The sequence below is a fragment of the Lipophrys pholis genome (genome assembly GCF_963383615.2).
Source record: "Lipophrys pholis genome assembly, chromosome: 2".
Classification (NCBI taxonomy): Eukaryota; Metazoa; Chordata; class Actinopteri; order Blenniiformes; family Blenniidae; genus Lipophrys; species Lipophrys pholis.
This window is the reverse complement of record NC_137636.1, coordinates 23,240,069-23,266,148: the sequence shown is the minus strand read 5'-3', so window position 1 is coordinate 23,266,148 and position 26,080 is coordinate 23,240,069. Positions and strand designations below refer to the sequence as shown.

Genomic DNA, 26,080 nt, shown 5'->3' with positions numbered 1-26,080 from the left:
AAAGGTCACATTTACTACATTGTAAGATGCAATGATGGTTAAGTGTCTGAAACGATGAAATGCACATTCCCACACAAAGTTGTGTAAATTTCATAAATTAAAGAATGTAGTTGGTTAATTGAAATCAGAGTTTGTACGACATTTTGGATTTTCAGTCTTTCTGTCACTTCCATTTGTTTTGATTATGATATTCAAACGTATCAAAGCTGCAGAGAAAAAAAAATTATATATTTTTTTTACTTCCCCACCTTTATTGTTCACCCAGAGGCCTGTTCTTCCTTTTGTGTTCTGTAAAATCAAAGCTTGTGGTGTTCTTAGTGTGTATTTAAGAACTAGTATCTCCGGTATCTAACTTCTTTCTCTGCTGTTTCAGACACGATGGTGAAGCACCTGCAGTCTACGAACGCCTGTCGGAGCTTCTCCGAGTTCCGGCAGGAGGCCAGCATGTTGCACTCTCTGCAGCACCCCTGCATCGTGTCTCTGGTGGGCATCAGCATCCACCCGCTGTGCTTCGCCCTGCAGCTCGCCCCGCTGGGCAGCCTGAACACCGTGCTGGAGGAGAAGCACAAAACCAAAAGCACGTCCACGAGTATTCATCCTCTCATTTCCACATTGTTTCTGTTGCTAGTGGAACTTGAAATCATGGTTTTTTTTGGTTGTTTCTTGAACTCTCTCTCTCTTTAGGCTCCGGGTTCATCCCCCTGGGTCACATGCTGACTTTTAAAGTGGCCTATCAGATCGCGGCAGGCCTGGCGTACCTTCACAGGAAGAGCATCATCTTCTGTGATCTGAAATCCGACAACATCCTGGTTTGGTCTCTGGAGGTGAGTGAAGCACAGAACTGTGGCCATATTGAGTTTCATTCAAAGACTTTCAGGACAAACGTCTGCTTGTTCCCGCTGTCTCTCTGACGCGTCGTCTTCCAGGTGGAGGATCCAATCAACGTGAAGCTGTCGGATTACGGCATCTCCAGACAGTCTTTCCATGAGGGGGCTCTGGGAGTGGAGGGCACACCGGGCTACCAGGCTCCCGAAATCCGACCAGGCATCGTGTATGATGAGAAAGTACGAACTCCCTTCACTTCACCTACACTAACGTTGACGTTTGTAGTGGTTTTTTATCAATATTGTCTTTCAAAGCATCTTTATCCCATTCACACTAAAGCTATAACTTCAGAAAGCCCTGAGGCTTTTTTTTTTTTTTTCATATCTCGCACACATACTTTCACTTTAACTCAAAGCTGAACCGATCACATTTTAGGATTAAAGTATTTCAAGAAGGCCTTGAGAGAAAATCCTCATGACTAAAGAGTTATTGACACTATAGACGAAGGACAGAAAAACACTAAGGAGTCACATCTAATCCTTTTTTTGTCTACGACAGAAACAGCATTATCTATCCATTATACTCTTCATCTGATTGTACACAGTAATATTGGGATTCTTGATTGTTCAGCTGGTTGTTTTGACAAAGTTTGATGTTCTACAGAGTTGTTAACCCCCCCCGAGAACAGAACCTGTGGCTGATCTGCATGTGGCTCTTCAGCTCCTCTGTTGCAGCTTTCAGAAGCTTTCAGAATATGTAACATACATAAACCTTTCACTTGAATTTTTTTAAATTTGCATTCTACACTGATGCTCCAATCGCCAGGATAAAAACAGCTAAATAAGGTAAAACTGCTAAAACATCCAGATTAGCTGTAATTGATAAAAATGGACAAAACCAACAAAAATGACTCAAAGTAAATAAAAAGAAAAAGGGAAAAATGGCCAAACTGAAATGACTAAAATTGCTTGTTTAGTTTTTTTTAAGGAGTAAAAGAAAAAAAGGAAAACATTTTGACAAAAGGAAAAAAGTACTCTTATTATGAAAGCTGGAATTTGGAAACAGCAAAAACAGCACAAATACTAAAATAGCCAAAATGCATAGAATAACTAAAGCTGTAAAATACAGGGGAAAAAAATCTCTAAAAAAGGCTTCAAAAGTTAAAGATATTTTAAAATCAGTTTTTTTTTTTTCTTCAATCCAGGTAATTTTTAGGTGGAAAATCTTGAAAATGGCTCTTTTGATGATGGAGATTGCAGACCCCCCGCTCTTAAATAATAATAATTTCCTGTATTGAATTCTTGTGGCATCTTACTGAAATTGTAGTTAAGTTTCTGGGGCTTTCTTGTTTTGTAGTTGAAATTTATAGGCCAAAACTTCAATGTTTGCATCCATCTAGTGTTGTAAAAGATTTCATTAGTAATCCTCTTGCTTTCCAGCCGATGTTTGTTTTCTAATGTAATTTGTAATATTAAAGCTGAAACTTTAACAGCACTCGTGTGTTGTAGCTTACTTTGCTGAAGCATTTTTTTGTGCGCTAGTTAATCTAAGCTGATATTTGTGGACGTCTCGTGTCGTAAACAGAGACCATTAACCAAATGACATTATATGAATGGGGCATTATAAGAAGAAACCTGTTTAACGTGAAAGCTGAGAGGCACGTTTTGGCAATATGAGGAAACTCTTTTACCGACATGGGAAAACATTGTGTTCACGCTGGTTTTTAATTACGTGAAATGACATTTATAGAAAGTCAGACTGTTCCTGTCAGCGTGTCTTCCCTCTCAATATCGATTCATATTTCCTTTCCCTCTGCCATATATCATATCTGCAAGTCTTTACAGGGTCACTTGATCCTAATGCGAGACACATGTTGGGCCTTGAAGAAAAGCTTCAATTTGTTTGATCCATTAGCTGCAGTGTGTGTACACACACCATGGCAAGCGACTTCAGTGTATGTGCAGCGGGTCAGGACGGCGTGCTGTTGACCTGCGGTCTCCTGCTTAAGCCAGTGGTATTAGTAAGAAGAGAGTTAGCCTTTCCTTAGTATTTATTTTGCCTGACACACCAGAGGATTCACAGTTAGAAGGCTGATTGTTTTGACTGGCTACTTCCTCTCTGCTGCATGTTGCCTTACTGTCTGATTGGGACCATATGTCCACTCATATGGAGGCCAAGGAAAATGACCCACGTAGCTTTTACAATGGCTAAGCACTGACTACCTTTACATCTACACATAGTAAGAAATCCCCAGACTTTGAGTTTATTCTAACTTTCTGTATATGTCAAAATAAATCTAATTACAGGTACAAAAAGAAATAATTTCTATTAAGAAGATGTTTGACAATTTCTCGCTATATACCATAAAATAGCATCAGTATATTGATAAAATAACATTTTACAAAAATTTTACATCTGTTCCAGTTATCCAATGCAACGTTTTATCCAATAAATCCAAAACCAGCGGGAAACTTACTAGAACCAGTTGAATCCCACTTAAAGTCGAGCTCATGAAACCTCTTCAAATTCTCTCTAATCCCAAACTGAGAAATGAAAAAAGAGCAGTAACCTAGTGAACCAACTGCAAACCATTCCAAAACCAGTTCAACCATCTGTCACAAACCAGTCTAAACACAGTCAGATCAGTTACAAACCCGGTTCAAACCACTGCAAGTACCAGTTTAAACTAGTTCAAACACCAGCTTCAAACCAGATTGAACTGGTTCAGACACTGGCTAAGAATCGGTTTACACTACAGTAGTTCCAGACCAGTTTAAATCTGAAAAACACAACCAAACCATCTGATTTGTGGCCGACTGAATGTTTTCTTTAACGTGATGTTGAAGCTGCTCTGGGAGATCTTTAAATACCAGAGTACTGAGTTATTCTTTTGTTTTAAAAAAAAAAAAAGAAAAGAGAACTGTTTTAACAATACAGAATGGTTTATTCAATATAATATGGAGGGTGAGAAAGCTGATGTTTTCAGCTGCAAGCCCAGCGTATAGAAGCAGTGACACATGGACACTCTGAGCTTATCTAAACATGACTCAGGTGTGTGTGTATGTTGGGCCCCCAGCGGTGAGTCGGTGGGCTTTAACTAGCTGGGCCTGCTGGGAGGTGCTCCTCTCCTTGGGGAGCCCGACTTTACTGGAGCTCCCTGTTTTACCAGCCCTTCCTCTGTAAAGGAAAGTTTCAAAGAGCAGAGGAAAATATGTGTAAGCCCCCTCTCCCAGTGAGCTGCTGACCCAAAACAGGCCGAGCTCCACTTCTCCTCTGCGACGGGTAAACTTCACTTTCTGATGAGCTTTAACTCTTCTAATTAGAAACATATGGAGCCGAGACGACAGAAAGCAGAGTGTAAATGACAAACAGCTCTGTGGGCGCCGACATGTTGCCACTTTGGAGAAAATGTGAAAGTTCTGGGTTGATGCCACTTCAAGATGGAGCAAGATGTTTGACTTTAAGCTGATCATCATTAGAGCTTCAATTATAGATTTAAAACCTGGATCGTTTAAGTCAGACCAAGGATCCTGTCATGCATGCACATGACTCTTTAAATTCTTTTTAAATGCTACTCCTTCGTGTGACTTCAACAGTTAGATTATTGGATAAATGTTATGACAATCTAATATCCTATTACAGTATAGGCAGGTTGTTACATTATTGTCTCTTATTCAATTTGAAATGATTAAATTTTTTGGGTGTAATCCATTTAAAATAGCCAAAATGCTCATAAAAAAAAAAAAAATCTATATTTCTAAAGAAAAACACTTCATTTCAGCCTCGGCTTCTTCCAAGATAAACAACACGAGCTTTAAAAGTTAAGCTTTCATCAATCATAGTAGCAGATATTAGTAATGGAGGAACTTCTGAGGTCACAGTGCAGAGTGACGTGAGCTTCATCTGATAAATACCATCGGAAAACCTGATTATAAACAAGTCTAAAAGATAGATGGAAGGTGCCATCTGCGTTTCTATGGGATCAATCAACATCTCTGCTGCTCATCCCATAAAGTTTTTCCGGTTTGCTCTTGCAGTTGGTTTCCAATAGAGAAAACTGCAAGAGGAGAAGAAATGAAAACGCTAAACCTTCGTTGCATTTTTGGGGTCCATTTCCGGGACAGCGGCGCTCGGAGCCTCTGAAACTGCAACTTTTAGAAAATGGCTCCAAAGGTGGAACTCTTGAAAATGGGGGAAACCGTAACTTTTCAAAAATGCTTGGGCTCCTTCTCCATGTGGCGGGGGTTGTGCAGTGGCCGGTGGGACTCTGCAGGCATTGCTGCACCTTCCTACACTGCAGGTTCCTTATATGTGTAGCAAGGAAATAATCTACCAAACTCAAATGTCCTTACGTTATGTGCAAACTTGTAATCCGCCATTAAACCTTACATTGATTCACTTGTTTAATGTGATCAGTGAAGTACTTTAAGCATCATTACCTATGAAGGATTTGAGAAACAAAATGTGTCTATTTTTTTTTAAACTCACATTTTTCTGATCTATTTTAATGTGAATTGTATATCATATAGTTTGAAAGTATTCTCTGATGCACGCAGCTATGAAAATTAAATTTTATCATTCTATTAACTTTATTGTTGCTGCCTTTTATATGAGCCAAGCAGAATAAGCGAGTTTGAGGAAGATGTGGAGCTAAAAGGTTGGAGACATGTTGAATTGAGGTCAGAGTAAGAATGTTTTCCACAGCCGTCGTGACGCCACAGACCTCCAGTATATCTGGAGTCACTAACAAATGAAGTCACCACGTAAGTAGTTTAGTGCTTTTGGCATTGAAGCACTGTTTGTCTCTGCAGCAGAATTCCCACAAGGTCCGAGACCCCAAACACTGTCCAATATGAGTTTCAGTGACAAAATCAGTGAGTAAGAAGGAAAAAAATCTGTTTCTTAAATAACAATAATAGAACGAAGATGCTCTTTTTGGGTTAATAAAAAAAAAAAGTGAGATTTTCATTAAAAATGAGCTCCTGAAGATAAGAGGAAGCCAAAACAAGCCGGATTAGTGTAACTGTGGAGTATCTGCTATCAACCTCTGTCCTCTGTCACTATCAGCACAAGATGAAACTATTAGTCAGTTCTCACGTCCTGCTCTGCCTGCGACTCCGTGGGCAGGGTTTATTCTCCCCTCAACTTTCCAAAAGGTTTCAGCACAAATAAAATCTCCTGACACTTTGGTTTTAATGTCATCATTGTGATTCTCTATTGAGGAAAACGCTAATTGTGTCTAAAAAGGTTCATAGTTGGAACTAAAGGGGCTTTTAAAATCACAAAAACTCATTTTTTGTGAAATTTATGATTATGAATAATGTCTTGTTTTAATGTAATTATGAAGTTTGGGATGCAAAAACTGTTACGGTCTATATAATTGTGATGAACTGTGAGTTTGTGTCTGAATCTGGGAATTATTGGTAGAAAAGTGAAGAAAGGATTGAAATATCTGTTTCACTTCTACTCGGTCCTTTTTGAACATTTCTGTTTTTATTGTTTCTATGGTATAACTGTTCTCTTTAAACTGTGGTTCCATTCATCAGATTTGTGTGAGTAATGACAAATGGGATTTTTGTGAGTGTGCATACACTTACAAAACATACCTACTTATGTGTGTTTAGTACTATAACTTTGTGCCTGCAGGGACTTGTAAATGTCGCCGTCTTCACTTCCCCCTCAGGCTGCTCAATCACTCAGCTGGTTTGAAAAGTGGATTTTGTTACTCTCCTCCTGTGACGGCTTCTTAACCCTTTGTCTCGACTCGCAGGCTCAGGTTTATCCTGTCCGGGTCTCGTGATGTGGTGTTTGTGATCACTGAGCACTGTGACAGTGCTCCTGAGGGAAGCACAGGCTATAGCTCCATTTAGAACCAACAAGAGTGAACCTGTCAGTCTGTACCAAGGGCATAATATCTCAGCTAGAGATTCATGTCTCGAGAGAGAACATCTTCTGGTATCAATCTGGATTCATTATTTTAACTGCAACCTTCTGAAGTCATTAATCTCATACTGACATGTTCAAGAGTTTCAGGAACTTTTTTTTTCTGCCTTGTAAATTACATACAAAGAGACTTCTGATTCCACCAAAGTCACATGAAGCTAAAAGAGGAAAATCCTGTTACCAAACAATGTTTAAAGACTTTCAGAAGAGAAACCCGATATAAACTGCCTTCTATATACCAGCCATTATCATTTCCTGATACATGTCACCGAACCTACTTGTAGTTATGCGATCTCTGATGTCTACGGCGGTCCTTTATATGGTTGAAATACCATTGAAATACTTTGGAATTTCAAACATGCTTTATGATTATTTTTTTCACTTTTCAGATTTAAATAAATGTTTTCACGTCATTTACTCATTCGAGCATGTATAAAACTAACAAAAATACCACTGATTTGACTTTCGTCTTAAAAAAAAAATAATAATTAAGAATAGATTTCACATTAAAAGATTGTCTACAACAGGAATGTCAAACACATTTTAGTTTAGGGGCCATATTCATCTTGAGAGGCCAGACTGATTAATAGTACCAAAATAACCTTTCAATATAAACTTCTTTTTTTTTGCAGACTATGTGTGATGAAATGTTTATATTTTCACAAAAACAAAATATTAGTACAGAAAATGACTACAATCTCAAAATAAAGCCAATTTTGATGAAACCTTCTGGTACTACAGTGAAATGTTCCAAAAACTGTGGGACTACAAACTCACCTTGAAAGCATGACTTTGAGACTAGTTTGATTGCAACAAGGTAGTTGTCTTTTATTGCGGCATCTCTGATATCTCAGCTCGGGTCCCAGTGTTGAGTTCTTTGAAATGTTTCCAATTTGCTTGGCGCTTTGGGGGCCAGATTGGAGCATCTTGTGGGCCGATTTTGGCCCGGGTGCCTTATGTTTGACAACCCTGCTCCACACAATGCTTAAAAAAATGCTTAAAAATGACTTGCAGGATGCATCGGCTGTATGTTTGAAAGGTGACAAATTTCCGCGAGGCGAGAAGAAATACATATTAACCAAAACCGTGACTTGACTCTTGAAGAGGGGAGACGGCGAGAACATGCAAAATTAACGTAGAAAAACTGCCATGCCCAAACTCAAATGAAAATATTCTCACTTTGAACAGAGTCGATCAACCACACCAACAACAGCTTTTCTCAGTTGGTGATCCAGGATGACTGAGCTCTTTTCTCGTCTCTCCTGAAGGTGGACATGTTCTCCTACGGTATGGTCATGTATGAGCTGCTGTCCGGGCGGAGGCCGGCCCTGGGACAGCACCAGCTGCAGATCGCCAAGAAGCTTTCCAAAGGCATTCGTCCGACTCTGGGGAGTCTTGAGGAGGTTCAGTTCTGCTGCCTCCACCACCTGCTCACCGAGTGCTGGGACACCAAGCCAGAGAAGGTGAGAGCTCCTCCATAATCACACAGATGGTTTGAGCTGGAACAGAAGTGCGTGAACTACACACAGTCTCATTGTTTGTTCTGCTTGGTGATGACGCGCTGCTCCTGCAAGTAATACACTCAGTAGCTCTACACAGTCTGTGCGCAGGTTTCCAGGAAACCTAGTGACAGTCCCAACCAAGGCGAATGGAGTTGTCTCATATGGGTCATAATCATAGAAATCCCAAATGTTTAATGGAAAAAAAAAAATTATTAAACGAAATACTGGAGGTTCTTGACAGTCAGCTGAATAGCCCATGTAGATCTTTTATTTATAGATCTAGACTCCCTGGATTAATCTGCCTCCACATCGTTCTTCCAGTTCTTGATGTGTCTGGTTTGTTCTCATTCGTTTTTCTAAAATCAGTTTTTGCTCTGTCTGTCTTATGTGTAATTCTTATTTTGCTTTTGTATGTGCTTGTGTTTGATTTATGAGGATTTCAGGGAAATCAGCATTATCTAAATGCTATGGCTAATTGTTGCTGGTCATTGCAGATTTCTCCTGATGTAACTTCAGCTAACATCCAGATTATAGAGCATCTTCCTCCTCTGACATCCAGATTATAGAGCATCTTCCTCCCTCTAACTGTGTGCATGCTCGTTCATGTCTACTGTGTAGAGGCCGGTGGCCATGCAGTGCATGAGGCAGATGCAGGATCCCAGCTTCCCGTGCCTCCGCTACGTGTTGCCCTGCGACAGCCACTCGCAGCTCTTCCTGTCTCAGCTGCAGGGCTACAGCGCCGTGTTCTGGAGCGGAGACAAGGACGACAGGTTGGTTTCTGCTGCTCCCTGGAATCATCACTCCTCTCCTCTAAGTTCCTGCAGAATCATGGAAACTCTATTTTGTCACAAAGACAAACTTCCCTATATTCTTTATGTATCTTCTGTTTTTCTTGAACATGTGCACAGCCTCGGCCCCCTGGCTGAGACCCCCCCCCCACCCCTCCCTTTTCAGATGACTGAATAAAGTAGAAAGTGTTGAGTTGGATGTTCATACGTCACTGCGAGCACACAGACTGCTGACTGAGGCAGCTCCAGGTGCCTGATGTAACAGCTGCATTGTTTTCTGTGTGAGGCAGCAAGATTTCATGTCTGCTCTTATATATTTCTGCTGACTCCTCGACGGTTTCACCACAGTACCTCGCCTCCCTTGACTCTCTCGACACATGCGCTCCCATAAATTCGCTCATTTGTATTTTTAAGATCTTGAAAATCAGGTTTGTTTGGCCCTGTGTAATTACACAGTTTGGAAAAGTGGAAATCTACCACAGAACCCTCTTCATGAGCAACTCACGTCCAGCTCATGAAATGTAAGAGGTAAAATCATTTAATATCGATCTCGTGCTTTTGAAGTACGTTTTTTTTTTTTTCCTCCATACGTTCGGTCCATTGAGAACTCCTTGGATCAGAGTTACATTGATGTTTTACTCTGACCTTCAGATTTAGTTTGGCTGTGGACCAAAACCTGCTTTTTAGATGCTTTTCACACTTTAGTTTTGTGCTCAGGTGGCTTGAAGAGCTTTGACAATCCCACAAATGGACACTCTTATGCAGCAATCACATCTGTTTAACAAATGTGATCACATTAAAATGCATTTATTCATGAACCTGAGCGCCACAGTGATGCCTCTTTACCAGGAAATATGCTCAAGCTATTTTTCTTACATGCTGTAAATTAGTGTCTCAAATGAGCAGCTTTGTGTGTTTGCTGTGCAGGAACTACAGTGTGGTGAATGTGCAGAAGGGCCAGGTGGAGGTGAAGAGGATGTCCTGTCCCGGCAGCAGGATCAGCTGCCAGCTGAAGATGTCTAACTCTCTGTGGATGGCCACCGAGGTACACACCTCCAGAAATCACATCAACCCCCGTCTCTATTTGAATATTCTTTTTTTAAAGAGATTCTGTAAAACGTTAGATTATCACTTATAACGCTACATTGTGTTTGTTTTTAACATAGATGCTTTATTAATTCTTAAAATACAGGGATTTGTTTGTGTACAAGCTGCAGAGCTTTCTGAAATTGTGTGAAACAACATGTACACTATATAGACTTTAACAGTAGAAAAGTTGGTGAGGCTTTCTGTTGCGACATTTGAGAGATATCTGCATTGAGTTCCTTCTTTAAAAGCTGTAAATTTATGTAATGAAAAGTGAATCTATTCAGTGAGATCAGGGAGTATTGTTGATGATCAGCCACAATAATCACTTTACACTCAAATTCTCTGCTAACTGCTGAATGTCCGTGTACCATCATCTTCCACCTTCACACTCCAAACTCAGCACAATCTGATACTACTAAGTTCCCTCATAGTTGCCTTAACTAGTAATGAAATCTATAAATTGTAAAAACTTTGACCCCGCCATTTGTAAGTTGGCTATTTTCTTCACAGCTTTGGCTGCTCCTTCCATAGTTTGGTTGTTTTGTTTTTTTTCTCTAAAACTCCTCAGATTAATTTTCACAAAGGAGTTTTACTCCTGTAGGCGGCTTTGTTGTCTTTATGTTGGATTAATGTTCTAAATCTTTGCTCCAAGGCTAAAACCAAGTACAGACTTTAAGACGTTGTTGTTGTTCTGAGTAAATACCAGGGGTGGAAAAAAAGCAAAAAAATTTCCAGCTCTGTCAGTGTAGCTTCTGACCTGATGTGTTTTCAGTGTGAAGGCAAAACAAATGAATCTTCCTTGTCCTCCCGGTATTCATGTGATGCACTGAGGAGAAAATTGTATGTTCGTGCCGCAGGAACAGGAAGTGTTCATCTACAGCCTGAAGGACATGTGTCCACTCAGTCAGCCCCAGAAACGTTTCTCCAGTCCAGCCGTCATCACCTGCCTGTTCCCCGTCCCAGCAGGAGAGCAGGTCAGCACACGCCTCGACACGCAGCATCGCACACAACACCGTGCACGACGCACTACACTGCAAACGACACACAGCATTGCATACGCTGATAGGTCCACGGTTTTGCCCTTCGTCACTGTTTCAGATACATAGATTACATTTCCCGCGGACACAAAGTGGATCAACAAACAGAAATCTATCGAGTCATTCTGGTTCTGTATCAAAATCCCACAGATCAATTGCTTTTATTTTATTCTGTCACTGAGGTTATTTTAATATATTCTGGTTAGTCCGTAAGTGAAGGTAACCAGTAGCCTGAGGTCATGTGTGAAGGAGTTTTAATTGTACTCGAGTAAAAATAAAAAAATATGTTGCATTGAAACTACTGTCATCAAGTTACTCAAGTAACTGGAACATGTTACTACACAGCTCATATTGGGTCACAGTTACAAATTTACTTTTTAACTCAGTATTTTAATTATATACCTCACATACTGTTAAATAAAACAATCAGTCACATCCACTCTTAAAAAGTAAAAGAGGATTTTCTTTTTCTTGGACATGTGGAAGTCATTGTGAAACACAAAGTTTGCACGATTTATCTTTCTTGCTTATTTTTACTAATTCAGGTCTGCAGTATGAAAATAGTTTGTATAGTCTGCGTTGTGGTTTGGGTTAGCTGCAGATCAGATTACATTAAAGGACAAATTCATGTAGTAAACTATAGCCCTTTCAGAGGATTCGCATGCACTCCAGAGACCTTCTGTTGCTCTCCTCATCAGACCCTGCCCAGAGTGTTTGCTGGGATGTCTGACGGCCTGGTGGCAGTGTACAGTTTGGTGGAGGACCTTCCTCTGGAGGGGGAGACGTATCTGTGTTCACACTCCATCAACAAGACGGTGTTCGGCCTGAAGGACTCTGATCCCAGGCAGAGACCTTACCCGGTCAGGAGCATGGCTCTGGTCAGCAGTGGCTCACAGGTAAATAGAGCTTCTCTTACCGATGCACCAAATGACAGAAAATACCTGATTGGAGTGACCCAGTTTAATCGGTGTAGGTGGTCATAATGTTCATTGTAAAGCCATGTTAAAAGCACTCATCGAGTTCTGTGTGTGTGTGTGTGTGTGTGTCTGTCAGTTGTGGTTCTCCAACGGTCCGGGCGTGCTGGTTATCGACTGTCTGAGTCTCCAGGCAGTTCGGAGGATAGAAACCTACAGTCCACCATCTTCCATCGTATCTTTGGCAACCAGCTTCAGTCTGTGGGGGGAGGAAGCAGTGTGGATCCTGGATGACCACAGCAACACCCTGCTCCTCTATCACGCTGCCTCCTACGAACTCTGTGCCAAGTACTGGTGAGTCCAGGTTTGCAAACACCTTCAAGTTTAAATGTATGTTATCAGCAACTTAAACAATTAGAGGAAACGGCTAAGCACAGCTAATGTCCAAGAGAGGTTTTATTGATGTATTTTGTATATTTTGTATTTTATTTCCACTTCCTGAAACAGGTAAGACAATCAGCTTGGCTCAGGTGTTTCTCATCCAACAGTCCCACCTCCAACACGACACATGTACGAACAGATCTTCACATGAAGGGAACAGAAAGAAAAACTCTGTGTTGTCACAACCAATAACATAATATTTTGGGCCATATTGAATGTAATCAAGCCAATAATGTAATAATTTGCCAATAATTAAATAAAATTCTTTCCATGGTATAGAGTGATTGATATTATGTATCATAAGTGAATAATAAAAAAACAATCTTATTGTTTAGGTCGTTTTTAATGCTACTTCAGTAACATAATCAATAACAGCTTGAAATATTGTTGGCAAAATATTATCATGATAACATTTTGCAGATAATAAGGATGGAGAGATTTTCATACACTTGTTGGGCATAAATGCTCCCTGGTCCATCGAGACGATGGGGCCTGTGTCTGGAGGCGTGTTCAGGTACCTTACAGGTCGTTTAGCAAGCAGACCTCGCTGATGTAAACATTTATAATGGTCTGACGTGACACATGGTGCCTCTCACCTTCCTTAAATCTTTCTGGAGCTGACTGGATTCATCATCTGGTTCTTCTCTTCACCATGAAGAGGTCTCGTCATTTGAGATGTGTACAAAGGACGTCCACTTCTGTCTTTGTGTGTCTCTGTTCTACCTGCTGATGACACTCTGAGCTCAGTGGACGCTTGGTCTGAGAACATTCTGTTTGAAGCTTCAGTGATCAGTTGTTAGGCTTCATCTTGGTCTCATGATGTTAAACAGCTTGATGAGGAGGACCGTTAAACTGCCTTTCTAATTGAAGCAGGACATTTATTGATCCATTCATGGATCAAACACCTGTTGAGGATTTTGCTGTTAAGCTTCTTGTTAGAAAACAGTGGATTGTGCAGAACGGACTGAATCATTGTACAGTTGGACACGTGCAGTCAAAAGTGGAGAGAAGGTCACATGAACTTCACCTGTAAAGGTCGTAGTGCATTTTAGGGTCATTCAGAAATTTCACCCAAAAGTGGGAATTTGTTGCAGGTTTAAAACTGCAAACACTCGGCAACAATATTACAACAAAGCATCATCAGTTGAAGCAGCTCTTTCCATCCAGGGGTCGAGGGATCAGGCAGGGGACCAGTTGATCTTCCTCTGAAGGCTCCTGTGAGAGTGGGCATGCCCACCATTGTTCTTCCCCACTGTCATGTTTTGTTTTCAAAGTGGGGGTCCACAGACTTTCTGACATTCCATCAGTGGGGGGAAAAGCTATTTATAGAACATTATCACCACTTTGTGTTGGAGTCAGACTCCTTCTCTCCGTCTCACAGTTTCACTCTCTTCCTATCAAAGCCAGCAGAAGAGCCTGATATAAACCTGCATTGTTATCTCACACCACTTGTTGTTATTGTGTCACAATCACACAACAAGTCAAGCAAACAGACCAACCGAAGCGGCTCCTCAGCTAACAGGAAGATTAAAAGGGATATTTGTATATTTTTTCTATGTTGAAACAATCCATCTTCATAAAAAAAGAGGAAAAAAAAAATCATCACCCTATTTGTAGGACCCCACAAATGCAGTTTCTTTAAATGTGAACCCATTCCTCATGGAAGTAAACAGGCTTTCCAGCAGTGTCGGTTTTATTGAACCCATTTTCTTTTGTTGCTGACTGAGCAGGTTTGTGGAGGTGTGAGTGGCCTTTTACATATTTATAAATCTGAATAAAGTGTAGAATAAAGTTTGAAGTTCCAGCAATGCAGCTCAGGGTGTTTATGGATCAGTTTCCCTGCAAATATTTGGGTTTGGGTTTGATCAGTAACAGGAGGAGACGCTGATACTCTGCAGGGCTAAAGACTTAAGACACCAGATGGAGGCGGAGAAAAGAAATCTTCTGCCTTCCATTCTGAACTTCCAGTGAAATAAACAGTCTGTGTGGGAAACTTGTCACATCGAGTGGATCTGGGAGTCATTACTGTCATCAGCAGTTACGATCAGCACAGACAACAGGCTCCTATCACAAATACATCTCTATTCTCACACCGTAAATATCTATTTACTGTTTTACAAAAGTTTGAAAGGTGTGCCTTCATGCAGCAGTGTCTTTAGCCAGAGATCAGAACATTTGAAGGCCACTCGGGCCTTGAATCACCTGTGAAACCAAAAGGTTATGATCCAGTCGGTTCATCTGCAGACTGAAGACTCCGATCAGCGCCGGGAGTCCCTGAGGTCCAAGCAAAGAGCCGGCAAGTCTTTTCATCACCCTGCGATTACTAAACAGGCAAAGACTCCAGAAATGTGCTGGCTGGTTAATTAAAGTGACGCATTGTGAAAAACCTGCAGTAAACCTACTTAAAGGAGTAAGTCAGGATTGATCTGTTTCATTAAGGTGAGTTGAAAGAGACTGTGTAAAGTCAAGTTTAGTTTGAGTATGAATCTGAGACCTGAATATTTAAAGTCAGTATTTTATGATGAAGAAAAGAAAACGAGTTAATCCAAAGCTGCTTTGCCTCTGTTGACAGAGGCTGACATCAGGCACATTCAGGCCTGATTTATTAAAGATTTAGATGAGTAAAAACACATGTATGAGCTAAAAGAACCCAGAAAGATTGACTCTGAAGGGTGGGGCAAAATAACACACAGTAATCAGTATGTTAATGAATGAATTTCCTATATTTAAGGCATTTCTCCTAAAAGATTAATTGTTTAAATTTTTAAAGCGGTTTAACTATTTATGAATGAGTCTGTATTTAAAACTGAAGTCTTCAGAAGATTGCTCTCCAGTCCAGGGGCGGGGCTTCAGGGTGGGCTGGTGATCCATCCAGGGTCGAGTCAGCTTGTTTGTTCCACAAGTTCCATGTTATCTCATTTAATTATTTTCTTGCAGGCGCCCAATGCTCCATCCAGTGAGTGAACACAGGCTGTAACACATTTAAATAACCTGCTCACACATCCTGTTGTTAAAGTTTTTATTTGAAGTTCATCAACCCTCAAAGAAAAACAATTTATCGCACTTTGTGCTCTCAGTGAATGAGATGATTTGTCTTGATGGACATTGGTGCCGAGTTTGGGAACATTTTTGATGTGAGCATCATGAGTGACTTCTACTTCTACTTCATACCTTCCTGATTGTTCCTCACTTTATTTAGCTGATTCTCATAAGAGTCTATTATCCAATCCGACCGCCTCTCTGCAGGACAAAAGACTTGATGATATTTTTTGCTTGTCTGTTGTTGAGATTCCGTTTTGTGTTTTCAGCTGTGGGGACATTAATCCTCTGCGGGACGTCTTCTTGGTGCAGCGTCCCACCGGGGTCACCACGCTGGCAGACGCCAGTCTCCCCAGCCGGGACCAGGACGAGGAGGTGGAGGTGGAAAGCATCACGGGAGAAGTGACTCTGATCTACAGTGAAGACGCAGGCACTCAGATCCTGCAGCACAAGGACTCTCTGACGGACTACTGCTCCATATCCTCCAGCTCCTCGCTGGGACCGCCACCGTCGGACTGCTCGCACACGGAGGAGCTCAGCTTACCAGCCGGCTGCAGCACTGCTTCGCTGTCTGCGGAGCTGGAGGAGACCGACGGGGATCCGTCGGAGCCGCCCCTCACTGATCCTCCCGTGGAACCAGCAGAGAGTTCAGACCCTCAGCTGCAGGCCTTCACTGTGCTGCCGGTCAACGGAGCTCTGTGGATCCCCAGGTAAAACATATTTCTATTTAAACTGAGGCCGAGCAGATAAATGAAGCACATTTGAACCACGGTTGCACAATATATTACAACTTCATTGCTTGAATATTAAACAAAGTGCATTGAATTATGTTTCAATGCACCGTGCTTTCCTGCTCTGCCTGAACGGTGTGATGACCCGACCGCACGAGGTTGTATTTCACAGCATGAGTTCAACATTATATTATCTGAGGGTGCAGAAGGCCACAGGCACAGATACACAAAAACCAAAGAAAATTTTGTGAAAACAACTCTTTTGAATTACTTCTGAAACACTGTTGGTGAAAAAGAAAAAGGATAAACAAACACTGCGACAATTCATTGACTTCTTATCGATACATTAATATATGAGCTTGACTTTGTTTTATTCTGTTTGACATTAACAGATGCTTCCTGTCTGTTTTGGACTTTATAAACTGTATAAATCGGTGCACACAATAACCAAAGTGCCGTTTTTCACCTGTGTAGAACTGAACTGACTTTTGTTGCAAACAGGGAAACAACCAGCACATGAACGCATCTTTGTTTTTCCAGAATAGCTCAGCGGAATTTGAAATAATAACTGAATGTTTTTGTACATTTTCTAAATTAAATGGTAAATGGACTTCACTTATATAACACTTCTCAACTGCGTGAGCAGCCCCAAAGCTCTTTACACCAGTAATCACAGACACATTCACACGCCAATGGACGGCAAGGCGCTGTCACTCCAGTGGGAACAATTTGGGGTTCAGGGACACTTCAGTATGTGGACATGGGAATTGAGCCCGCAGACCATTTCTGGCCCTCAGCTGTCCTAATTCAGGCTCATGCTATTGGATGCCAAAACTATAATTCATGATTTTATTTGTTTTTCTTTTTTCCCACTATCTAAACAACATTTGTGAGATTATAATGATTTAAAACATCTATTAAACGAGAAGCAGATGTCACAAAATATATTGGAACTAGCAAAACATAAAGCATGTATACTATTACTATTATTTATTTGGTTAAAGTTGAAGTACTGTGAAGTTATTTTAGTTAATTTGAAGTTAGTTATTCAAGAATGTGGAAAATATTCCACAACAATGTTTTCTCATTATACGACATTTGAAAAGAAAGCAGCATGTTTTTAGGAATAATTGTGCATTTTATTAAAGGGAACACTGAAGTAGCTCTATAATTGAACAGTGGCCCCCGGCTCGGCTTGAGTTAGACCTCTTGATAGAAGAACTCTCATCACATGAATGTACCGGAATGGAAATGGCCCGTGGCTCAGAATTATTTCATCAAAATGAATCTCTTCATCATATCTGAATAAAAACAAGTGAGGCAGAACATTGAAATAACGTTTTTTTATTTAAGTGTCATGCACACATGGGCTTACATGACACTTTATGCATTAATAGGAAGATGACAGTCATGGTACATCTTCAATATAAGATAAACATTTCATCAGAGTCAAGCGTCTGGATACAAAGCTTTCAGTCTCCTTGTCTATGCTTTTTCCACATTTCTTGCCAAACAAAAAAAAATGTCATCTCTAAATAACCGACTCAGCATATCACCTTCTGCCAACCAAAAGAGATCAGGATTATTATGTGCAATGAAAGGAGTGTTTACAGTCAGTGAATGAAACAAAAGAGGTTGTGCAACCTCATCGTCACTGTAAACAGTTAATCATCCAGGTAATGACTGCTTGTGTGTGTGTGTGTGTGTGTGTGTGTGTGTGTGTGTGTGTGTGTGTGTGTGTGTGTGTGTGTGTGTGTGTGTGTGTGTGTGTGTGTGTGTGTGTGTGTGTGTGTGTGTGTGTGTGTGTGTGTGTGTGTGTGTGTGTGTGTGTGTGTGTGTGTGTGTGTGTGTGCGTGCGTGTGTTGTTGCTTTGCAGGCGCGGCGGGGATGTGATGGTCATCGAGGTGCAGTCCCACGCCGATCAGCTCCGAGGCCGAGTCACTGCGGTGCTCGCTCCGCCTGGATGCTCCTCTCTGGGGTGAGTCCTGCGCCGGGTAAAGATTCGTCCACTTTAACTTAGCTGCATGAAATGTAAACCAGTGAATTCTGGGTGTTTTTTTAACATTTCTCTCGTCTGGAAACAGATTGTTTTGATTTTATCAAACCTTAAAGAGCAGGAGCCATTAAAGTGTTAAAGCAGCTGTTACATGTGAACCACCTGCTGCTTCCTCATGTATGAAACATTCAAATAAAGTGTATGTGATTGAAATGGAACGTAATTGGAGACGTGTGTGGAGACACAGTGTCTTCATGTTGTGATGGAGCAGCAGTCTGATCTGAAATCAAAGGTCAAAGATCAATCGGCTCCTCAGACGGTTTGTGTTGCTCCGCTTTTACCCTGCAGATCGTCACTAACACTCTGAGCACAAGACCAAAGAGCCGCACTCACATCTGATTCTACTTCAAATCCACTTCCTGTTTATTTCAACCTGGCCTATTATCTATTAATGAGCCTATTATGGCAGAGCAGATCACATGAGCTGTGCACTTTTTACCCTTCGTTAAAAAAATACTTAACTCAGTAGCACAGTGTGGATCACGGCCGGAGCTCCCTGCAGCTTCCAACCAAATAGACTTTTAAATGAAGCTTTTCCTTTTGTTTTATAGTCTGTCTGAAAGGTATACGGGAATAAACCCAAGTAATGTTCTCATTTTAGGTGTAAGCACTAAAACATGCTGACTTTGGCACTTCATATCTTATATATATATTCATTTTCTAATATTCCTGCACTCGTGCAACCACGTTTGGTTCTCTGTACCCTGCTGGGTATATATAACTGTCAATAACGTTCAGTTCAGGTCCAACGACAGTCACATTGGATGGATTGTAGAGCACATTTGTCAAACAAACAATACATTTAAAAAAAGTACTTATTTTGTAAACAGCCCTGAATATAAGGCAGGAAATGTCTCAGTTAAAACAGTAACGTATGGGGAATTCGTGAAAATCAAAGATCTTGAATGTTTTAATTCAGGTTGTTCCTCATTGACACACAAAGATGGTTACATGGTGTACATTGTAATTAACAGTAAAATTACATACCATGAGAAAGTATTCAGAAATGATTCCTAATCACTTTAATTCATAAGTTTACCCTTTAAATACAGGCCATCATATATAAATGCTTTAGGTATTAGGTTTACTACACTCATTACTGCATTACAAAGATCTTTACGAAGAGAGTTAAAAATGCAACTAATAATAATAATAGTGATAATAATATTTAAATCAAATTGCAATAAATGGTGTTTTTATGTCCTATGTATTTGTATAAATTAAAACTTTTCAACATAACAGAAAAGTGTGAAGATTTCACGTCATTTATTAACTATTTGAAATAATTTCATAAAAGAATCACAGAAGTCAGAAGCAATACATCAAGGTGAATATTCCCCAACATCATTATGTGTTGGGATTAAAAAAAACAAAACAAACGTGCAATGGCTCAGTCTCGGCAAAGAGAAAGAGCACTGTTATCAGAAAGAACAAACCTCAATGTACAAACACATTTATTCAAGTGTGTTTGTTATAAATCATCATCATCATCAATTATTTGATGTTTGCCTGATATCGGACAGAAAAATCTTTATTATTCTTTCACTTTGTTCCTGAACCCATCAGAGGTGTTCATTGTACCTGAGACGGACTCCAGCTGCTCCGTCGCTGCTCCACCCAGCCCACCTGAGCCTGTCACTGCAGGTTTTACCCCCCCTGACCCACAAACGGTGAACAGCCCCCGCCCTCTTTCAGTGTTTTAAATAAAGCTACAGCACTGTACGACTCCACATGTCAGTTTGTAATCAGTGCAAGTGTATAATCAGTACTCCTCAATGCGATCCTCTAACACCAGTATCATCATTCTGCAGAACATTTCATTTTGGACGTTTTTTTGAAGAAAAAAGTACATTTGAGTTTTCTTTAATCGTTTTCATAATTCCGACAAAAATTGTCATTACCCCCCTTCAGTGACGATCTGACAAAGATCACCCAACTGGTTTGTAAGTTACGCCTCCGTCAGTCGGACTCGTTGTTGCTGGTCGATTCTCAGGAATCGGGAAGATCAGAACCGGGAAACACACAAAGAGGAAGGAGGAAGTAGTTTCTGCTTTTGTGAGCTGTTGGTTTTGTTCAGGTGTCACGGACACATGGAGAAAGTACTTTATTCAGAGGGTGTTGCACTAATTATTATGATTAAATTATGTTGTAAGATGTGGGTTTTTCTATTATCTTCTCGATCTCCAGACTGGAAGGTAAAAAAAACTCCAACCTGCTGATCTGCTTGACAAAATGACACTTGATTTACTGGCGGCTCCGTTTACACAACGATGCTCCAAGTCACTGAAAACCAACTTTTTGAAAACTGCCCCCAAGGTGGAACTTCTTAAAAACCCACTTTAAAAAAAAAAATACATAAAAAATGTTCAAAGATTTTTTTCTCTTTTGACTTTCTTGTTTTAAATCTCATTTATAGTTCTTGTTTGAATTCCATTATCATTTTGTGTTCGGAGCTTTCAGCTCTCCATCCAGTCCTTCAATAAGAGATATAAAACCATTGTTTAAATACTCCTGTTTCCTCATGTTAATCACACTTTTAATCTTTGGGAGCACAACATGCAGAGTGCAATTATTTTCTGCAATAAACATGTTTTACATTTAATTTAAAGCAATAGTTCACATTTACATTGCAGTAAATTAGTCCAAAAGTCCATTAATTTGACTTCAAAACTAATTTAATGTGTCTAATAAATAACGTTTTCCCCTGCTTACTTGAGATCTTAAAGAAAATCTTTCCAAATATTTTTTTTCTCTTAAAAAAAGATTAAAAATGCATTTTTGAAATCTATTAAAGCATGCTGGATCGTTAGTGGAGTGATTGTGCTGGACTTCAATGAAATCCTTTTATTTCCAGAGTTAAAGCGCGAGTGTCCCTCCACCTGCGCGGAGCTCGATTTCTTCCCTCTTGAACTGGTTCAGCCGTGTGGAAAGAAAACCCTGGGAGTCATGCATTAATTTACTGAAGCAGAAATCCCTCATCGTGTCCTCGTCTGTAATTATTCCTGTAAAGAATCCCACAGCTGGTTCCTTCTCCCGGCCTTTTAGCGGCAGGCAATAAAAGGGTCACCCTGAGATGGGTCCTTATTACCCTGCTGCACCTGTAACACAGGCGGCACACGGGGAGGTCAGGGCCGGGGTCAGGAGGGGGGCCGGCGGGCCCCGGGGGGCTGCTGTGACCGGGACAGCTTCACTCGTCGCTTCTGTGTGGCCTTGAGCTCCTTGTGCCGGGGGGGAGGGGGGGTCTGGGACTTTGGGGGCTTCTAGGTCTCCTGAAGCTTCAGGGGTTTCTGTCGGTTTCTGAGGCTTTGGGGGCTTTGGTGTGGCCTCACCTGCTCCTGCAGTCGTGAAGCTGCAGATCAGCCGACATGAACCGACAGGAGCGTAATGACACGCCTGGCGCAGATGAAACGGAGAGGGAAGCGGATAATTCGGGGTTGCCTGCATGATACATGGGTGGTAGAGCTCAGGATGCCGGGTCACCAGAAGCTCTCCTTCCTCCCAGAATGCTTTGGAGCTCAGTCCTCATAAATTAGCGCCAGTTGAAAGGGAGATCGGGGTTTGGTTTTTTTTCCTTCTTCTTCTTCTGCTATGAGGAGGTGGCGGGCACGTCCTCGCTGACAGTGCGCTCACTGTCCTCACAGGCCTCCGACTTCCTGGAACTGCCCACCCGCTTCTAGGAAGAGCTAATTACAGCTCTCAGAGATGTTCTTCCAACTGGAGCTGCTTCCCTGCTCTGATCGATTTCTTCTCCCATCCCCTCCCCCCCACCCCCCCCCCCCCCCACCCCCACCCCCCCAACCTCCCCCGCTGTCTCAGGCTCCTGGAGGAGGCGGCGTTGGTGGCAAAGGACACGGTTGTGTGCGGCTTCCGTAAGGAAAACACGGAGTGGTGCCTGTGTGTCTGGAGGGGCTGGGGCTGCCGCGAGCTGGAGCTCTTCTACCAGTCCTACGAGGAGCTGGGCCGCTTGGAGACCAGGATGAGGAAAAGAAGGTAGCCGTTGTGCCGCAGAATCGCAGCTCTGTACGGCCGGGCCGGGCCGAGGGGGAACGTCACCCACAGACCGCCAGTGTTCACCCGACGGGGGGGGGGGGGGGGGGAGAGAGGAGGTGCAGTGAGAGCCGAGAGTCTGACGGAGCAAAACCTCCTTAATCCCATCATGGAAACTGAAAATAGTGTTTGGTTCTGCTCACATGACATTTATTAACAAACACAATCATCCAGCAGGTGATGTTTGTTCAGACCTCAGTGGCGTTCCGCTGACGGGTTCATCAACGAGGAGCTGCTTTTCACATTTTGTCTGTTTTTCAAAGTTCAACTTTTTTTCCAACAGAATGTTGATAATGTTGAACATCATCAAGAACATGAAGAAGAATACACACATCGGCAGCGTGCATCAGATCTGGTAACAACAAAGCTAATAACTGAGGAACCAGTAATCTCACAGCAGAGTCCCAGATTAAAGACACTACAGCAAAACTTCCATAATCCTAAACGGATTCTGCAAAATCCCACAAGGTATATTTCATTTTAGTGAAAAAAAAAATCCCATCACACTTATTATTTACCACAATCCTTTGATAAGTAAAGGCTCAATATGATAAGAAAGATTAGTTTTAGATTAATACACAAGCTTCAGCACAACAGTAAACTGACGTCCATCACTCTTCATGCAGATTGGTCTTATTTTAATTTATTTTAATTACAACACAGATAAAAAGCCTTTGACTTTCTTCATTTCAAAGTGTGCATCAGTTTCGTAATAACTGTGAGGGCTGAGCGATTTTTAATCCCGCTGCAGGAATCCATGAATCTCGGATCAAAGCGAGCCCAGCAAAAGCTCCATAATCCCACCCTCAAATCCCAACAGTTAACTCAAATCTAGAGGCTCCATTTTACACTCTTTAAACGCTTTGTGTCGTCCCGCTGCCGGATATAGTCTTTACTCGTTTCAGAGCTCCACACATACCAATGTGCCTCTTTATTAGGAACACTGTAGACTTCACCATTTGGTACATTTTTTCCTACGTTGCCCCTTTTTCAGTCAACGTTGATTTGGCGTGCATGTTATTTTACATTATATTAAAGGAAGTCTGACAGTTAAGTGGATCAGATTTGTAGCAATAAGATCAAAACTCTCAAAAGATCAAAGAAACCAGAGAAGAACTTCCATATTTAAACACAAAGTTGCTTTCTAGAAAACATAAATGCCCAGAAATCAATTGGGTTTTAGACTCGGCATCTTTAGATTAAGGCCGTTTCTCCTCGTTTTACGGGCAGAATTATTTGCATTTTACTCATTTTCTGAGCTTCACCTCTACTTTAGAAACAATTCATTTAAAACTCATCCAGTTAAACTTTTCTATGAGCTGGACTGCCTCACCTCAGTAACAATAAATCTAAGGTCTGAAGAGTAATCCTGCACATTAAACTGAGATTGAAGCTAAGAAAACTCCCATAATCCCACCCTGCAAACTTAATCTGCAAAATCTTTGTGGGCATATTGGATTCGAGTGGAAAAGTCACATTGTATTTGTTATGAAACAGAATCATCAGCAGCAGTTTCATTGTTTCTGAGAAACATTCTTTGACTTTGTGCTCATTCCTTTTTTGAATTCAACAATAAAACAGTTCGTCACTTCATTAGATTATCTTAAACAACAGAACATGTTTTGCAAACACTGAAACAACAACAAATACTGGCACTTTTATGAGCATAGATGCATATTCACAGAAATGTTTGTTACTATAGACTTCACGTTATTAATTCTACTGTGAAAACCCTGACAGAAGCTTTTAAAAGGACGGCTCGTCTTGTCTCGCATGACGACGTCTTCTTAACTGGAGCGTAACCTTTGGCGGTGGCTTGACTGGATCCAGTTCAAGATGTGGCGAGCTGTGAGCTCCAGATGCCGCTTTGTTTATTCTTTGTCTATTTCGATCGTCCTTCATCCGACTCTTCCACTCTGGAGCCTCGGACGCCGGACGGCGACCTTCTCCACTCCTATTTTTAGAGCGATTGATTGGATGTGCCGCTGCAGCGTCGCTCCCGGCTGCGCTCTGCAAACAAAGTACAGGTGGAGGCCCAGCGAGACGCTCACTGAAACACACTGAAGCACACACTGAAACATGTTGCGTGTTCCTCAGACGGAGCCAGACGACTGTCCAACACCCGGGAGGCATCGACCTCACATCTGTGTTTGATGCAACATTACGCAACAAAGCAGTTCCGCCCGGCTGGTGTGTTTGGCAGCTTCCTGCTTCTAAAAGACATTTCCTCTATCAGGAGCTCAGTTTGAGCATCGAACTCCTCGTACGCCGTCGTCCTGTTTAGTGAGGCTGTAGTGGCACTTCAAGTTGATTCCACCACATTATAGTGATTTTACTGCACAGATCAATGAGCTAAAGCATGCACAGAGAATAGAATTAGGCTATAACATTTAAGGTTTAGGCACAGCTTTGCTTTGAAGGATTCCTGCAAATAGTACTGACATTTTTTGATATTTTGGGGGCATTGCTGTACACCATGCTAAAACGTTTGAGGCATTTCTTCGATTCGTCTGCTAATAATGCTAAAACCTGAAAGCCAGAGACGCTAATAATGCTGATACCTTAGAGCAGGGGTGTCCACCCGCTGTCCTTGAGGACCCCTGTCCTGCATGTTTTAGCTCCTCCCAGTCGCAACACACCTGATTGCAACGAGGGGCTCGTCATTGGGCTTTTTCACAACCTTGGTGATGACATCATCATTAGATTCAGGTATGCTGGAGCAGGGTGAGAGCTAAAACATGCAGGACACCGGCCCTCCAGGACCGAGTGTGGACACCCCTGCCTTAGAGATTTGTCTGTTCATGATGCTACGATAATCTTGCAGACGTGATACTAAAACATTGAAGGTGTGTCGTATTTAAACCTGAGCGCTACAAAAGCTAAAAACCAGTCATGCTCTCAGCCGTCTCTGCCTATAATAGTAAAGTTTCCTCAGTTTGTCTGCTGTTAATGATAAGAACTTCTAGATGTCGATGCTAATGATGGCAAAACCTTAAAGGTTGATCTGATTTTAGATGTTAATAATGTTAATACCTCAGAGGATCAGCTTCAGCCTGAATTTCAAGTTGGAATTGGCCGACGCCCAATTCTAAAATCTGTTTTTTTTGTTCTGTGTTTTAGCACTGTGCTGAATGCGTTTGCTTTACAGTAAACATGGAGCGAGTGTGTAACAGCACTGCAGAACGCTTTGACGTCCTTCCCCCGGAGGTTTGTCTAATATAATTAAAAGTTTGACAGTGCTTCGTTAATAAGGCTAAAAAGCAGCAGTGTGCGTCCCATAATCATTATGAAGCTGGATGTTGTGTCCGCCGACAGACTTAAACTGTGGAGGACATGAAGCTACTTTACGATCAATCACTGTATTGATCCTCCACCGTGGGGCCTGGTGAGAGGTTAGGTTTCTCAGTCATCATACTGAAAATCATTTTACTGCGTCCGGCAAACATTGAGTTTTTATTATATTTTTTTGACCGTTCATTTTCATTCATGCCAAAAAACAAGAAATTAAGTTAATTTAATGGAGCTGATCTGCGCATCACAAACTTATGACCGTGAACTAACATTTGTGTTGTGAGAAAGTCGGAGGCTCTAAAAGCTGCGTAACGTTTCCGAGCCCTCAGCACTTCAAACGTCAGCGTCCCTCCTACCAGCGTGTTTCCAAACGAGCC

The 26,080-nt window shown here is 41.5% G+C and overlaps 1 protein-coding gene across 1 annotated transcript in view; it reads left to right on the top strand.

The window, feature by feature from the left end:
- Positions 1-22,898, top strand: part of lrrk1 (leucine-rich repeat kinase 1) — a 74,809-nt gene extending 51,911 nt beyond the window's left edge. Inside the window, exons 28-39 of the mRNA XM_080458554.1 lie at positions 374-589; positions 685-824; positions 927-1,064; positions 8,037-8,231; positions 8,889-9,040; positions 9,986-10,103; positions 11,005-11,121; positions 11,883-12,080; positions 12,238-12,452; positions 15,848-16,288; positions 18,186-18,287; positions 22,182-22,898. Of these exons, the coding sequence (XP_080314680.1) occupies positions 374-589; positions 685-824; positions 927-1,064; positions 8,037-8,231; positions 8,889-9,040; positions 9,986-10,103; positions 11,005-11,121; positions 11,883-12,080; positions 12,238-12,452; positions 15,848-16,288; positions 18,186-18,287; positions 22,182-22,359 (2,210 nt within the window). The 3' untranslated portion in view covers positions 22,360-22,898. The remainder of the gene's footprint in view (positions 1-373; positions 590-684; positions 825-926; positions 1,065-8,036; positions 8,232-8,888; positions 9,041-9,985; positions 10,104-11,004; positions 11,122-11,882; positions 12,081-12,237; positions 12,453-15,847; positions 16,289-18,185; positions 18,288-22,181) is intronic.
- Positions 22,899-26,080: the final 3,182 nt, after the last annotated feature.